General features: G+C 41.4%; 1 protein-coding gene across 1 annotated transcript; it reads right to left on the reverse strand.

Moving 5' to 3' along the window:
• Nucleotides 1-2,598: 2,598 nt before the first annotated feature.
• Nucleotides 2,599-15,721, reverse strand: LOC146389519 (uncharacterized). Its single transcript, XM_084910790.1, has 8 exons — nt 15,585-15,721; nt 12,475-12,822; nt 12,016-12,348; nt 11,820-11,927; nt 10,808-11,140; nt 6,971-7,303; nt 4,499-4,819; nt 2,599-4,403 (listed from the first exon to the last, which is right to left on the reverse strand). Exons 1-8 carry the CDS (start codon nt 15,616-15,618, stop codon nt 4,342-4,344), a joined length of 1,872 nt encoding a protein of 623 aa, XP_084766916.1. The 5' UTR covers nt 15,619-15,721; the 3' UTR covers nt 2,599-4,341.
• Between the last annotated feature and the right edge of the window lie 1,357 nt (nt 15,722-17,078).

The raw sequence follows: 17,078 nt of genomic DNA on the forward strand, positions 1-17,078 counted from the left end.
TCGTCTCAGTGCCGAAGAAGTTTCCCTTCACTGTGTCACTGTGATGGGACTCACGGCGGTAATCATGAAATGCTTTGAGAGACTAGTCCTTCAGCACATCAAGGACTACTTCCCCCCAGAATTCAATCCCAACCAGTTTGCATACCGTGCAAACAGGTCCACAGAAGACGCCATCTCCATAGCCCCCCACTATGTGCTGAGTCACTTAGAACAGCATCAGAGCTACGTCGGAATACTCTTTGTGGACTACAGCTCAGCCTTTAATAGAGGCATCCCGGACATCCTCTTCACCAAACTGGTCACTCAGCAGAGCAGCAAACATCATCAAGGACAGTTCCCACCCTGGTTTCAACATGTTCAGCCTGCTTCCCATTTCCTCTATGAACCACCACTGTACAATACCAAATTCTATGTGAAATAACCCAACTGTATATACATAATACTATTTATTTATTTATTTATTACTGTGAAATGACGCGAGCATGCTCAGAGCCTGAAGGAGAACAGGTTAAAAATGAATTTAGGCTATGTGAGTGTTGAACTTCCTTTGAAGTACACCTCTCTGAACGTTCTCACAGTCGTGCCTGTTGTAGATCCATCACTCAAATTTCCTGTGGACTGCAGGGAAACACCACATATCAACACCTACCTGCTGTCTGCTGCTGAAATAGTTCTTGTACAGTTTTCTTTAACCAGTTTGTATATTTGTTTATTTGCAAATTTTAATACTGTTTCTATAGACACTAACAAGAAGAAGGTACTTAGCTTTGTTGCTATTGGCAAAATGGTTGTTCAGTGTTTCAGGAAAACAGGATTAAAAATTACATTCATGTTTTATGTAATGAATCATAACAATTATTCAGGCCACCTTCTCCTAACCTTCTCCTATCAAATGCTGATTTTTGGTAGTTTTTGATGAAAAATCCTAGTCAATTTAGTAAAAAAAAAAAAAAAAAAAGGCTAGGATATTTAAGTAAAGAGTCCCAGCATTTTATTTGTTTCTCTCAGATGCCACCACACATTAAACACTGAGGCACCAACACAAGCAGAAATGCCACTGACGATGTCAGACACTTAGTGTGCTGAGTGCCACAGGGTTCTGTGCTAGGACCAATTCAGTTTGAATTGTACATGCTTCCTTTAGGGTTCTGTCATCCTTTCCTCTGTGGTCTGAGCTGTGTTTGTGTTTCCAGGTAATCAGCGATCCACCTGTTCCACAAAGGCTCCACCAACAACGACACCAATGACTCCTTGGAGTCAACATCAACTTCTCCTGGACCCTTCACACAGACACTGCTATCAGGAAAGCTCGCCAGCGGCTTTATTTCCTGAGGAGGCTAAGGAAGTTTGGCATGAACGCCAACATCACCTCAAATTTTTACAGGTGTGCGATCGAGAGCTTGCTGACGAGCTGCATCACAGTTTGGTACGGAAGCTGCTCTGCCAGCAGCCGTAAATCACTACAGAGGGTGGTGAAGGCAGCAGAGCACATCACTGGCACGAGGCTTCCTGCCATTCAGGACATTTATCTTCAGCGATGCCTCCGTAAAGCACACAGCATCACCAAGGACCACAGCCACCCAGCACATCAGCTGTTCTCCTTGTTACCATCTGGCAGACGTTACAGGAGTCTGTCTGCTCGGACTACAAGACTCAAAAACAGTTTTTACCACAAAGCCATACGACACCTCAACCACAACACTTAAACACATACAACACAGTCCACAGGACGCACTCAGAAGCTACCCTGCAGCTTCACAAGTACTCTGTTTAATCTGCACTGGTCACTCCACTTTATTGTCATTGATATTTATATTTAAAAGTGCAATACTGTAATTTTCTGCTGCTCATTCCTGTGCAATATCCCATCTGCCCTCCGTCATATTTCTTTTCAAGATTTTCTTATTTAATCACTAGTGTACATATATTTATATTTATAGATACATATATATATATAGTCATCTTTTCTCTTTTACCACGTCTCTCTAATATTTTGCTCCTTACTATTTTTCTATTACTTTATTTTATTATATTTTCTCCTACTGTACCATGCTGCTGAGTGACTGCTGCTCGTCAAACACATTTCATTGCAATGTTGACCCTGTGCTAACTTGCATATGACAAATAAAACTGAAAACTGAACAGGAAGTGAGCTCATACCTGCTTGACCCTACCATTTCCATGGAAATAGCCTTAAAACTGTTACTGCAAGGTGTTTGGAGGCTTTTAGATGGCATCACACAACAAGAAGAGAGAAGCAGAGTCTGACAGCAGAGCTCACTGCTGGTTGCAGACAGCAAGTGACACTTTACAAGATAATTTTCTTTTAAAAAATAAAGCAAATGAAGCTGAATCTTTCAGTTAAATTATTTAAAAACAGTCTTGAATTGGTCTAATTAAATTAAAATGTCTTAAATCAAACCTTCAGAAACACGAGAAGTCAGATCTCTCTTTCTTGCTGTCTGCTAGATGGCAGTCAGACAGAGACAGTTTCATTGTTAGTGACATTAAAAAGTCTTAAATCTAATTTCAGAACATGTAGGATCGCTTTTATCCTCAAACACATCCACCACAGAAGAAGAAAAACACTGGATCAGATTAACGGTTAGCCAGTTGTTTTTATTTGGACTTTTTCCACAGGGACAGTGCACATTCATGAACAATGGAGGAGCTTAAGATTGCTACCAATAGAAATCCGATAGTGTTTTTTATAATCAATGAAACTGTTTTTATTTTTAATATCTTGCTGCATTTTGTATACGTTCATACTCAAGTTTTAAAAAACAAAACACTAAAGCTATTCTGTTATACCTGTATGCAAAAAATACACTGCACCCACAATATTTTATAGTTCAGCAACACTGATCAATCTAATAAACTTAAACCTGCACCATCCTCCATATTCTGGTATTCTAAACAGTACTTAGCAGAAATATTAAACAACCTAAATAACAGGGTTGCAAACTCCCAGCAAAAAAAAAAAAAGGGAACAGCCCCTCTGCCTCATGATGCTTAATCGACGTAATTGACTTTAATTTAATGCATGTGTAAAACAAATACAAAGAAATCATTTTTTCTACAATAATTAAATAGATTCAATATCTTTCATCAACAGAATTGCAGACTGCACAGATGGTACCTTCCCAAAGGGAAAAAGTACTATAGCTTATTAGGGTATATATAAGACTTAATAGTTACTATATACAATAATGGATTTCTATACATTTAATCAGATGATCACTTCGGTTGTAAGATTCAGATAATTATTTAATAACAGCCAGACATCTTAAATGGGAATAAGAAAGAAATTTCTTTGTGCCCCCCTCTCCCTGTTAATGCCCTACCTGGCCCCCTGGCAAAGCTTTGCTAGATCCGCCCCTGCACAGTTACCAGCTGTCAGCTACTTAGAAAAGGATCCTGGTGTTATTTATCTCTCAGAAACAGTTCATAACTTCCCTTCAACTCATCCATGTCACCTAAAAGGTAAAGCTGTTTCTCCATCACCTGTTCAGCTCTGATGATTCAGTAAGGACATCTCCTGGTTTCATCTTCATGTTTCCTCTCACCAGATATCCAAACCGATATCATGACCAGCAGCTTTTACAGCTGTGGCTCCAGCAAACATCAGCGGATACTAGAAAGTAATATTAAGTAAATTCTAGCAACAGTTTATCAAGCTTAAACGTGCTGTAGTTTATCCGCTGGTTTCCTCCTTCTGGGGAAAAGTGGGCGATAAACAAACAAGAGAGAAAAGCCGATCAGCTGATCAGTTTCATGATTGAAGTAGCAACAGGAGAGGGAGGGTGAGAGAAGAGAGAAGAAGAGGCAGCTGTGCAGCGTAAAAACACGGAATACCTCCAGCTTTGTGTCTTTTTTTCCATTCTAGCTGAAGTACGGGACAAACTGTTCCTTTTTACCTCAATATGGAACTTTAAAGTTCGACCTCCTCGGCTGTAATTGGTCCAGCCCAGAGTCCAGAAGTCCAACTTTTTGTGCAATGGTTAGCATCTTCCTCTGCCTTTTGGGTGCTACCGCAGGTGCCTTTGATGTCGACATTGCTGTGTTTGTTGTCTTCTGCTAGCCAAGATTTATGTATATTTGAGAAGCATTTTGTACTGGACAGGAGACACGGCACAAGATTGATTGAGCATGCATCAAGACGTTGATTGACAATAGTCTGCAGCCAATCAGGACACAGAACACAATGCGCTGTACAAAACAAAGAAAAAAAAGCATGCAAAATTGCACCCCAAAAAAATCAGCGAAACAGTGAGGCTGCGAAAAGTTAACCCCGTTGTAGTGAGGGACCACTGTATAAAGGTTTTGCACATGATGTCAGGCCTAAGCTGACCGAGGAGTCGGATCAATGCAGCTGTTTCTGTTCATATTGTCCCTTGTTTGACCTGCAGAGGAGACAAAAGACAGTCAGACACACGAACGATTGCCTGCCCCCCACCCACCCACACACACACGCGCAAACAAACACAAACCAACAAACCTTTGACTTTGAGCAGCACAGTTTTCTCTCTCCAGATCTTCCCATACACTACACATCTGTATTCTCCACTGTCACTCTCTTTGGGGGTTTTCAGGGTCAGACTGAGGTCTCCAGTTTTCAGCAGGTCTTCATTCATTTTCGTTCGGTTTCTGTAATCCTGGTCCTGTTCTCCAGGCTGGTCAGAGCCGTTCTTATATACATGGATTGTCTTTTTTGGGTTATAGTGTACCCACTCCACTTCAGCATTTTCAGGCAGGTTCTGTGATGTTTTGAAGGGCAGCTGGACAGACTCCACACCTTCCTCCACCTCCACCTGACAGACTGAGAGGAAAACAAACAAACACAACATGAGCTGTACAAAGTGTGATTGGTGTTCACAGAGCAGCATCATGTGACTCTTGTTCTGCACTAAATGAAGCGATGGAGTGGCGCCTCCTTCAGACACACAAACAGCTCATGGAGAGAAATAATTCCATCCATCCTCTTCTGCTTATCTGGGGCCAGGTCGCAGGGGCAGCAGTCTATGCAACAAAGCCCACACCTCCCTCTCCAGCCACCCCCTACAGCTTTTCCAGGGAAACAGCAAGGCGTTCCCCGGCCAGGTGAGAGATATGATCTCATTAGCATGTCCTGGATCTACTCCAGGGCCTCCTTCCAGTGGAACATGCCTGGAACAACTCAAATGTCTTGATGCATGCTCAATCATCCAGGTAAGTAAATTCCAAATTCTGTTCATCTGGACATAGTGTTTTCAGTGGGAAAAACGTTTCATCATCATCCAAGTGACTTCTTCAGTCTCAGCTGACTGCAGGTTTCCCCAATCTTATAAGCAGTACATTTGCATTCTAAGGAGCTTGGCCCATCTTCAAGAAACTTAAAGAAGTCCAGACACTTTTCTTTCCAAGCCCCTTAGACTACAATGACCTGGATGACTGAGAACAGTACAGTACATTTGCATAATGACTGAAACTAGCACCACTGAATGAACAAGGGGCTGAGAGGTCAGTTACCTGGTTGTTTATTTGCAAGTTGTTATGACCATTGATCAAAGCTCACTGATCAAAGACCACTGATCAATGGCCATGAGTACCATTCACAGAGAGTTGAGGAATGTCTGCAATCACAGCATTGTAAGATGGTGACAGATGTACCCTCCTCGATTCAGAGATGGTCTTTCCCTTTTCATGTAAATGGCCTCCTTGACTTCGCCCTATTAGCACCTCGTCCTTTACTCTCGCGCTGCTCCGTGTGGCAAATCGAGCGCACCTCTCTGCGTTTCAAACACGCGTCACAACAATTAAGAGGACCCGAGGCAAGCTCGGAAAGCTAAGCAGAAGTTATTTGTAGAGATGAGAGGATAATGGCTGCTGAAGAAAGAATGCTGTTGGTTGAAAAGAGAAGTAAAACAACTTCAGTGGTGTGGGAACATTATGGGTTCGCGGAGTCAAGACGTGGATCAAGCAGACATAGTGTGTAAACTTTGCTACGGTGTCGTAGCTGCACCACAGAGCAACACTACAAATTGACATACCTCAATGTCAGTTTGATGCAATTGTGCATTGTGTGGCTACACAGCTTGCCTTGATGTTTGGTTATTTGTATGCATAAATATTATGCAGTATTTTGAAGTTCACTAAACATAGATGTTTACATTTTTCATTTATTTTGTAAACATTTGCACTGTTATCAGTATTTGCACGCTATTTTATATTATTTTTTGACAATCTTTAAAGTCATTATTCAATACATTGTTATTGTTAAATAAATATCGTCAAATAATCGAGATCTCAATTTCAGTGAAAATAATGGTGATTATCATTTTTGCCATAATTGAGCAGCCCTACTTCAGGCGACTGTTGTTGTGATTTGGCACTATATAAATAAAATTGTATTGAATTTTCATTTACAGCTGTAAAGTACCTCTACATGATGCTGTGGTGTCAAACTTACTGCAGCAAGTGTGGCTCTGTTTATTGTCAGTGAGTCAAATTGCCAATTTAAATAGTATTTTATCTGTATTAACTTAGAATCCATGGACACATCATTTTCACTCTTATTATCTTTCACTTCACAATAAAAGCCTCATATTTATGGCTGCTACACCCTGACATTTGACAACACCCAAATGACTGGATCATGGTAAATTGTAAACTGGTTCTCATATAGTGCTGACATTCACATGCATTCATACTCTGATGGACAAAACTAACAAAACTACTGATTTGATCCAAACTCAATCACACCAGAGGCTTTTATTTTGAAGTTAGGATAATTAAAACTTCATTTTTAATCGCCTTCTTAGTCTGTTCATTTAAATGGACAGTTGCTCCACCTGACATTTTTGGCTTTTACATCAAAACATTAAAGATTTTATATCATTTGAATAAACTAAAAATAGATTAAAACTAAAAGCTTTTAGAAAATAAACTCCTACATGACCTCTGACCTTCAACCTGTATCTACAGCACTGACCTCTGACTTTCAGCTTCACTTGCTTCTTCAGGAGGATGTTTCCCTCCACGCTGTAGATGGTGCAGGTGTAGATGGAGCTGTCTACATCTGTGGGGTATTTCAGGGTCAGACTGAGGTCTCCAGTTCTCAGCAGGTCTTCATTCATCTTCGTTCGGTCTCTGTAATCCTGGTGCTGTTCTTCAGGCTGGTCAGAGTCGTTCTCATATACGTGGACCTTCCTGTTGCCTCGTTCCTTCCACTCTACTTTAGCAACTTCAAGCAGGTGAAGTGTGGTTTTGCAGGGCAGCTCGACATATTCAACCTCAGAGTGCACTGGCTTCACCTCAGCATAATCTGTGGGACAACATAGGAGAAAACAAGGTTGGATGGAGACATTTGTGTTGACTGCTGCACGCTGCTGCTTCACTGGTAATGCATTGTACCTCATTCAGACCCATTGTTAGCAGCATAAACTCAGCCACTTACAACATTTTGAAACACCTTGCATCCTTGCACCTCTTGTGGGAAACACCCCACATCACATCAAGAACTCCACCGACTTCACTGACAAGGTCCAGAAACTTACCCTGGATCCAGATGAAACCATGGTGTCCTTTGATGTAATCTCTCTCTTCACATGCATGCCCACCACGGAGGCCGTGGAGACTGTCAGAAAACGCCTACAAGAAGACAGCTTTTTGGAAGACAGAACCAACTTCACCCCTGATCAGATTTGCACACTGTTAGACCTCTGCCTCACCACCACATATTTCAAACGCAACAAGGGTTTCTACAGGCGAAAACATGGCTGTGCCATGTAGCCAACCTTTACATGGAGGAAGTGGAAAGAAAGGCTTGGCTCTTGGCTCTTTCAAGGGGAGAGTACCCAGCCACTGGTACAGATACGTAGAGACAACTGAGTCAAAATCAAAACACATTTGAAAATTTGCCATAACGATATAACTGATGATATAATTGACACTAGACAAAATACAACTCCACAACTTTATTAGTGCAAAAAAAACCCATCAAGTTATTTTCACTTAAACAAGCAGCAGTTTTTTATGTGAATTAAAGTTATATAAAAATGTAACAGTGCAAATGCAAATTCCTTGCTGACAGTTTAACCAAAAGGCATTTCCAGTGGAAATTGGCCGACATATCCTCAGCATAACCATGTATAATATCCACAAAACTTAAAAAGAGGTTATACAAACAATATGGTAATATTATGTTGAAGCACAGTACGTATCACTCTGCGAGGCTCCTGCCTACGACAGCCGTAATGCTCCGACAATCCATCAAGCGGTGCGGGTTTGTAGCTTAGCAAAGTCGCACTAAAACATTTGACAGATTTTCGAGCGCCGTGTACCACATAAAAGTTTTGAGGTGAGTAAGCACAACCAGAATTCATACATAAGGCGCACGGGATTATAAGGGGCACTGTCGATTTTCAGAAAAAATCAAAGGATTGATTTTAAGTGCGCCGTATTTTCCAAACAACACGGTAATAACAACGGCCCGCTAGCATGCGCTACCAAAAATAGTGCTTTGTTGTGCATCTGATGGATGAAAGCTAAACCAGTTCCACACCACTGAAGTTGCAGCATTTTTACAAACCAATTCTGGTTCATCTGTTTCATTTAACGATCCGCTTTCGCTCTTCTCATTCTGCGTCGCTGCCATGTGCGTATGTAAACAAAGGCACTGTGCATGCGCGTTTTACCCATATTCTATCGCCATATTTCATTTTCTTATCGTTGCCCAACATTACACTGGTATTACCGTGAACGTTTTGATATAGCCCAGCCCTACTTCACAGTGCACATAAATGCTGTGGATAAAAACATCTACAGCACTGACCAGGGAAGACACAAAGGATAGCTGTTTGCCTTTCCTGGACTGCGCCGTGTGCATTGAAGAGAATGTGAACCTGAGGGATTATTCTATTATCTTATGCCACGTTATAGACCTAATTAAAGATTGTGAAATCATTATGTAGTTTTAGTTTGCATTATTTCTCCTGACTCAGAAGAAGGTGGTAACTATTATATTTATTAAACTGATTTGCATTACATTAGACTGCTGATTTATGGTGAATGAATGATATTGTTTTATGATGCATTATACTGTTGAGTTATAAGAAATACTGTTTTCAGAGAGTCATGGCCTTATTTGTCTGATTAGAAAAGAACAGAACATACTGCACAGGAAGCCAAGGTCATAAGCTCACTGAGAGAGAGAAAGAATGTGGATGTTTAGGTTTTATGACTAGGTGGGGGCCTCCTGAAGCTATAAGAATGTGAGAAATGCTCAGACACGTCGAGATCAGACGGACACCCTCCCGCGCTCATCTCCCCTCTGGATGGTTTATGCTCAAAAGTGTTGTATGGAATAATAAGAATTGTATGGAATAAAGAGATTGTTGATTAAGCATTTGTACAACGAGTGTTGTCCTTCCTTCGGCCCAAAGATGAAAGAATTGAGGTGTTAACAAACGTAAACACTGAAGTTTAGTGGAAGCCCACACACATGGACCAGTACCTCCTCTTTGACTCTCATCACCCTCTGGAACACAAACTTGGAGAAGTCAGGACCCTACACCACCAGGCAGAACATGTTCCCTCTAAGCCTGAAAGGAAAAAGAAGGAACACGCACATGTAAAGGAAGCACTTAAAACATGTGGTTATCCTAGATGGGCTTTCATCAAGGTAGCAAAGATGCACAGAAAAGAAGACCAGACACCAACTAGGGAGGATAAGAAAGACAAATGCAACAACATTGCCATCCCCTAGTATATTTCAGACCAAGCAATACACTCAGACAGAAACTGGTTCATTCCAAAGACAAAACTCAAACACAGACTTAACAATGTGGTGTAAGCTGTACAGTTTAGCGAGGAATGCCCAGACCTCTACATTGGAGAGACTAAACAGCCACTTCACAAACGTATGACACAACTGTGAGCGACCATCTTTGAACAGAGTTGGTGGTTTATGGGCCTTTGATGTGTGACTCATCACATAAACCAAGATGTGAGAAAGGGTGTAGCCCATTATCAGCCATTATTGGGTAAACCAATTGTTAGACCTTGCCCCACCATAAGATGACTTATTGAGGTAAAAATGACCCAGGATGTGAGTGGGCGTTAAGGCGTCTGGGGAGGGATCTCAAAACTGGATTATTGATGACAGACAGTTGGTGTCGTAAACCACCGCCTCTGTTCAAAGATGGTCGCTCACAGTGGACATAGATGGCTTCTTTCACTCCTCTTTGAAACCATCTGTCCTCTCTGTCCAAAGTGTGAACATTGGCATCCTCGAAAGAGTGTCCCCAGACACCCCAAGCCTGTACCTACCCCATCATCAACCATCAACCTCCATGTCAGTTATGAAGTGCATCACAACTCCATTTAAGTCTCCGTTTGTTAACTGCAGAGGTCTGAAACTTCACACAGCTTTGGATGATAACATGGAGAAAGGATGTGGAGATTTTCACACTTCTGCTAGAAATCATCTTCTAGTTATTGTGACTCAGATATGACTGATTATAGATGAGGACCAAAGAAGGTTTTTACTGAGATTTGAGCTGACTTAGCTTAGCCTGTGTTTTAGCCACATGCTAATCAAACACATGTTCAGAAACTAGAAGATGTTACCTTTCAGATGAAGTCTCACACATGAACTTTGCTCCTACAGTTCATCTGCTGAAGCTTTTACATTTGGCTGGAAATCAAATAAAAACCAAAACAGCCACAAACATCAGACATGCTAACACTGTAACATTATTGGATGGAGCCCACTGAGACTGAACCACCATCATGAGTCTGACCTCTGACCTGTATCTACAGCACTGACCTCTGAAGATGAGCACCACGTCTTTCTTCATCAGGATGTTTCCCTCCTTGCTGTAAACAGTGCAGGTGTAGGTGTTTGTGTCTTCATCTGTGGGGTGTTTCAGGGTCAGACTGAGGTCTCCAGGTTTCAGTAGGCTTCTCTTCATCTCTGTTCGGCCTCTGTAATCCTCATGCTGTTTTTTAGACTGGTCAGAGCCGTTCTGATACACGTGGACCTTCCTGTCATACATAGAACCATCCTTCCACTCCACTATAGCGTCTTTGGGCAGGCGGAGTGTGGTTTTGCAGTGCAGCTGGACAGACTCCACCACTGGATCCACCTCCACCTGGTAAACTGAGAGGACAACAAAGCACAACATTATAACATGGTCACATGACCTCCCTGTCTCTCCTTGTCTTCTAGTCTCAGTCAGATTGTGTCTCAGTTTGTTCCTGATGTGTTCCTGACTCGTTCTTTGGTAACTAGTCTGCAGCGTCCTGTAAAGTGCTGCAGACATGTTGGATGAAGAGCAGAAGAACAGACAGACTGAGCCTCCACAGTCGGCCATGTCTCACACACATCAGCACAGAAACCATGAAGATCTCATGTGTCTGCTCTGAACATCTGAAGCTCTCCACCACATGACTGAGCACAACTCAAGGAGGAACATTTACTGAAGCTGCTGCAACATTTACTGTCAGCACGTTTCCATGTCAGCTGCTGTTTACCACCACAGAAGAAGAACAGCTTGTCCACATGCAGCCTCTGTGTCAGATCAATGCAGTGAAGCACACACACTGTTTAGTAAAGTCATGTTGTGGAGCTGTTTCACTGATCAATGACTGAGTCTGAAGGAGGTTTTCTGACTTCTGGAACAAACCTGGAAGTTTCTCTTCAGCTCTCTGTATCAGCTGTTTGTAACTCTCAACTCTTTCAGCTTCTGGAACAAGTTTGTGTGAGCCACAGTCAAGGAGCCACCAGAGGACACCTGCTGACCATCGGCATTATGGGTAGTGTAGTAGGAGACACTCACCTGACATGAAATAGTGCCGGAAATGAAATAAAAGACCTCCAGAAACCACAAGAAGAACCAGGAGAACCAGGAGAACCACAAGAACAATGTTCCAGATTAGAAATGGTTCTGTGGAAAAGCATAAAAAGCACCATAACCTCTGAGCTCTGACCTTAATCCACAACACTGACCTCTGACCTGTGTCATCATCTCTGACCTTTGACCTGCAGCACGACTTTCTGTCTCAGGATGTCTTTGTCCCTGTAGATGGTGCAGATGTATTCTCCACTGTCTCTCTCTGTGGGGTATTTCAGGGTCAGACTGAGGTCTCCAGTTCTCAGCAGGTCTTTGTTCATCTTTCCGCGGCCGCAGTAAAGGTCGTCCAGCTGTTTCAGGTGATCACTGTTGTTTGAATGCACTTGGGTCACTGTGAGTTCCTGGTCAGAGTGAGTCCACTCCACACTGGTGTCCTCAGGCAGGTCAGGTTTTGTTTTGCAGGGAAGGATGACAGACTCTGAGCCTTCCTCCACCTTTACCTCCACCTGCTGGTCTGAAAGGACAATAAAGCCCAGGATCAATTGTAAACACAGTAACTGGAGCACAGCTAAGTATCTACAGTCTAGACTTTAGTAATTACTACTTGTAAATAAAGTAGGTGTTGGAGTTTATTGCTGACCTTTGACCTTCAGCTGTAAATCTTTAAGTCTCAGTTCTTCTCTCCCATCACTGATGGAGCAGGTGTAGCTGCCAGAGTCAGTCAGTTGGAGTCTTTTCAGAGTGAGGCTGAAGTCTCCAGAGTCCAGAGCATCAGGCCTCATTGATGTGCGCCCGGTGTAACGCTGGTTTTGTCCTCTGAGATCGTCTCCTCCTTCTCGTCTTAGGTGGACAGATTTGGGATGAAGATCTCTGTGAATCCACATCACTGTGGGGTCCACAGGTATAAAATCTGTGAACTGACAGGGCAGCTGGACAGATCTTTCCCCTTCATATACTTCCACTACCACAGTAAGGGCATGGCGGGAAACTGAGGACACATGAAAAGAAATACAGAGGCCAGTTTTACAGTGAGACTATTTATTTTTTGGTTATCTATATTCAGCACTTCTAATCAATGTAATCATGGTCATTTTTTGTTAAATACAGATCTACATTTCTTAGTCTTTGTTTGGTATTGTTTAGTTTCTGTGGGTTTCCTAGTTTAATCATTTGTATTTCTTGTTCTCAGTTACTTCTTTATTTAGTCTGCTCCCTTTTGTGTCCTTGTTGTCTTGGTCTCATCTTTTGTTTCCTGCAGTCTGTCATGTCTCTGTGTTGTGTTTCCTCCTTTATTTTGGTAGTCCTTTTGTCCAGTTTTTCTTCCTTGCCATTCCCATGTCCCCTGTGAACGCTGTTTTCTTCCTTGTAACTTCTAAGTTTCCTTGTTCCCTGGTTTCCCGTCACTTTTTTCTAGCTTATCTTTTCTTTGTTTCCATTAGTGTTTTTGCAGAGCCACAGCATCATTCTGTTTAATCTGTTACTTTTTGAAGAAGTAGTGCAGACTAATGAAGCAGTCTAGTGACAACAGTTACAAATAGTTGTTTGAAATGACATCGTTTTTTGTTTTTTTTTTAGATGAAATAACATCTACTGAGGTCTAAAACAAACAGATCTCTAAACGACTAAACAACCAGATTATGAAGTAATGTTCTGTTTGTGCAGATGTGGAAGCAGTCAGGCAATATGACACTTTCTTCATGATTTAAGGTTGCTGCTGACAATGCTGTCAAGAACTGAAGCCTTCAGTCTGCAGCAGGGGGAGAAGCTGTGCTGCTGTCCCTGTCAGAGAGGCAGCGGTCCCCAGTCCCCGGGCTACGGACCGGTACCGGGCCTCTCGAGTGTGAAATTTATGGTTTTCTGGGTTTTTATCATTAACTTGGTTTCTCTGGGTCTTTTTCCATGTTGTAGTTGTGTTTTATTTTGAAAGAAATGAAAGCTCTCATCAGATCTCAGAATAGAGCGAAAGCCGCAGGCCAAACAATGTTAGAGAGTGTCCAACTGCAGGATGAATTCCTCTCTCTGGAAGCAGCTGAGTGAGTTAGAGGACTGTTACTGTAGCAACAATGCTAACAAGCTAGCTGTGAAAACAGGAGAAGGGCATGTTGAGGGCTAGCAGCTGTTCATGTCCCTGAATCTAAACATCAGAGTGAGAAACAGCAGATCTTTGTCATAAAGCTCCAAAACATGAATTCTGACATCCTGACTGGTTTTCTTAGTTTTTGTTAATCTGAGTGGTGAAAAATGATTTTGGTCCCAAACTGATGCCCGAATGTCTTGAAACATGTTAAAGTTAAAATGCTTCAAATTAATACAAAAAACTGTTAATGTCCATTTCATTATTTATGTAATAACACAGTGGCTGTGGTATCATGGTCAGAGTTAGGTTACATCAAATATAGCAGAGATGAATTTGCAATTAAGATAATGATGCTGAGATTCATTCGCTGAAATCCAACTTTATATTGTCTACTGTAAACGGTAGTGTCAGTGTAGGGGGTGGACATCAGTCACTAAAGCTTGTGAGGCAAAGTCACCTCTACAGTGTAGTCAACAGAAAATAGTTGTTTTTTTTAGTCTCTCTCACTGCATGTATACTACATAACAGGCTCAAGCCAAGTACATTCATTAGAATTAGAATTCTTTTTTTTAAATTCTCATGTACTAATAATATTTTATTATTATATTATTTTGCACAACGTTCGGTTACCTGTGTACAATAATGATCAGTAGAACTGTCCTTCAAGGAGCTAATTTTTACTTTTTTACTGTGATTAAATTTCAGAGTCTGTACTTTTTCACTTTTACCCGAGTATAACCAGTAAACACTGATGGAGTGTAACAGCCTTTTTATAGAGGACTTCATTATTTGTGCTATTATTGGATAAAATGCTGAATCCCATTTAGAGAAAAACTGCTTTGATTCTCCCGGCATGAACGTTTCATGTAATCTGATCTAGTTTCAGCTTCACTGATGGATGGCAGCTCTCTGACAGCCACAGCAGAGATGTGTCTAATGTTTACTTATATTAATACAGAGACTTTACAAACAGGACTTATGAAGGAGAAAATATTAAATAAAGACATGACCTGTTTTGCAATGATCTTTATGACTCTAGTTATTATGTAGGTATAATAACAATCTGTCATTGATGCCCACTTAAAGTATCTCTACAGATATGTGAGTTTCTATTTGTTGCAGTGTCTGCTGTCCTCTTGGTCATTTTTAATCTCAGTGACACTTTTTAAATAAAGGACTGATGAGGATGGATCCATGAAACTGAATGCAGTTTCTTTCATGTGACAGGAGTTCTTTCACTGCTCAGAGTGACTTCATATCATTAATGAGAGACACGTTGGACTTATTTTAGCCCAACACGTCTCTTTCTGGCACCACACCTGTCCTGATCTGATCCTCCGTGAGCGTGGACTCAGATGGCGTCACAGAGATCTAACCCGAGGTGGATCCGGTCTCGGTGTGGGTTATTACGACAGCTGAGGAACACGTGTGACCATCACGCGTGGAAAACTAATTAAACTGTCAGAGTGTAAAAAAGTGTGAAATGTTCGTGTGTGCTGAGCTCAGAGCCGCTACTCTCCAGCACTGCTTTAGCCTGGACGGCTAGCTCTGCAGAGTCCACAGTCTGAGTCCGGCTGTCCGGCCCACGAACACAGACACACAGACACACGCACACTAGTGCATGTATCCGTGTAATGAGGCTCAAACTGCGGGTTAAACAGAGAGGTTCTTACCGCTGACGAGGAGCAGCAGTTGCAGCAGCTTCATCCTCCTTTAAAGGCTCGCTTGACCGCAGTTTTAAAGTCCCGTTAGAGTGAGCCCTCACATGCGAAGTCACAGTCAGGCCAGCCGCACCTACAACGATGTTGCGCCTTTCTTCCGCATATTACGGTACGGGTGCCGACTGGCTCAGAAACACCACAGTCTACTGTATCCTGAAATTTTTCACTAGTTTAATACTCTACCCAGATTACAAATATTCTCATCTTTGAACTCCTTTTACAGGGACAGGTGACACTAATATTTCACTGGATTCTTACTTTAGGTCACCCTCACTCTTCATCCAGAGTAAGAATCCAGTGAAGTATTTGTTTCTGAAAACAGTAAAAATCATTTCAACATACACAACGAGAGACGAACATCCATACTCCAATTACAGATCAATTTCCCAGCTCTTGAAGATTTTAGACAAACTGTATTTCTTTATCATTTTATTGAAAAATACAGTTTGAGTTGTTACCAGTGTGGACTTAGAGCAGTGAGGTTGCTCTAAATCCAGTAGTCGTAATACAGCTTATAGAAGCTAAAGCGAATGCAGTGGACACCAGTGTATACAGTGTGGGCTGTTCTGTGACTTTACAAAAGCCTTTGATACAACAGAGCCCAGATTACTGAGAGAAAATCTTGAGAGATGTGATATAAACACAACACACACTCACTGTTAATGAGTTATTTTAAAGATAGATATCAGCATGCACAGAGCTGGACCCTAAACTGTTTGTGTTGTACATAAATGATGCACAATGTGTCTAAATTGTTCAAATTCACTTTATTGGCTGATGACACTGCTTTAAAGTGCTATGTTGAAGTCTGGGAAAGCTTCTGAATGCAGTGGAAAAGGAACTGAAAGTTTTATAGAAATGGTTTGACATGAATACATTTTTACCAGTCAAAAGCAAAAAAAAAAAATCACATTTAGTAACAGACAAACTTTAAAAAAAAAAATCAGGTTTATGATGAATAATGTTTAAATAGGAGAGATGTATGAAACTATTTATTTGGAGGCCACCCCCCGCCACAGCTTCAGGCTACACCAATTTGATCAATAATTCATAGGATTTTTTCTTTTTTGTTGTTGCCCCTTCTAATTCTTTGGCCATTTATTCATTCATTATCTATTGTATTAGCTACCTGCTATAGTGACTCCTTGTGAATGAGGGATCAGCCTAACTTATTTACTCTTTGGCAAAACTCATAAATGGAGGAATGGACATAAGTTGGCAGTTTCTACAGAAAACAGATCAAGAAAGTCCTGAAAATCTAATGGTCAGCCAGCCGTTGCTCCCTGGTAGGGTCTTCGATGGCAAATTGGTCCTGGGTGAGGGACCAGACAAAGACTGATTCAAAAAAAACCATGAGACAGGTTTAAAAAACAATTAATTTTCATTTAATAAATACATGATTAAATTATCATTTATTAATCATTTAAAGCCATAAAAATGAATAAT

The sequence above is a fragment of the Perissodus microlepis genome, chromosome 3 (genome assembly GCF_051167445.1).
Source record: "Perissodus microlepis isolate ML-2025 ecotype Zambia chromosome 3, ASM5116744v1, whole genome shotgun sequence".
NCBI lineage: Eukaryota > Metazoa > Chordata > Actinopteri > Cichliformes > Cichlidae > Perissodus > Perissodus microlepis.

Bases quoted from the DNA above. Each gene is read 5' to 3' on its own strand.
- LOC146389519 (XM_084910790.1), bottom strand. From the start codon at position 15,618: ATGAAGCTGCTGCAACTGCTGCTCCTCGTCAGCG. The intron at 12,823-15,584 runs GTAAGAACCTCT...ATGTGTCCTCAG, and splicing joins ACTGCTGCTCCTCGTCAGCG to TTTCCCGCCATGCCCTTACT. The intron at 11,141-11,819 runs GTGAGTGTCTCC...TTGTCCTCTCAG, and splicing joins CCGGCACTATTTCATGTCAG to TTTACCAGGTGGAGGTGGAT.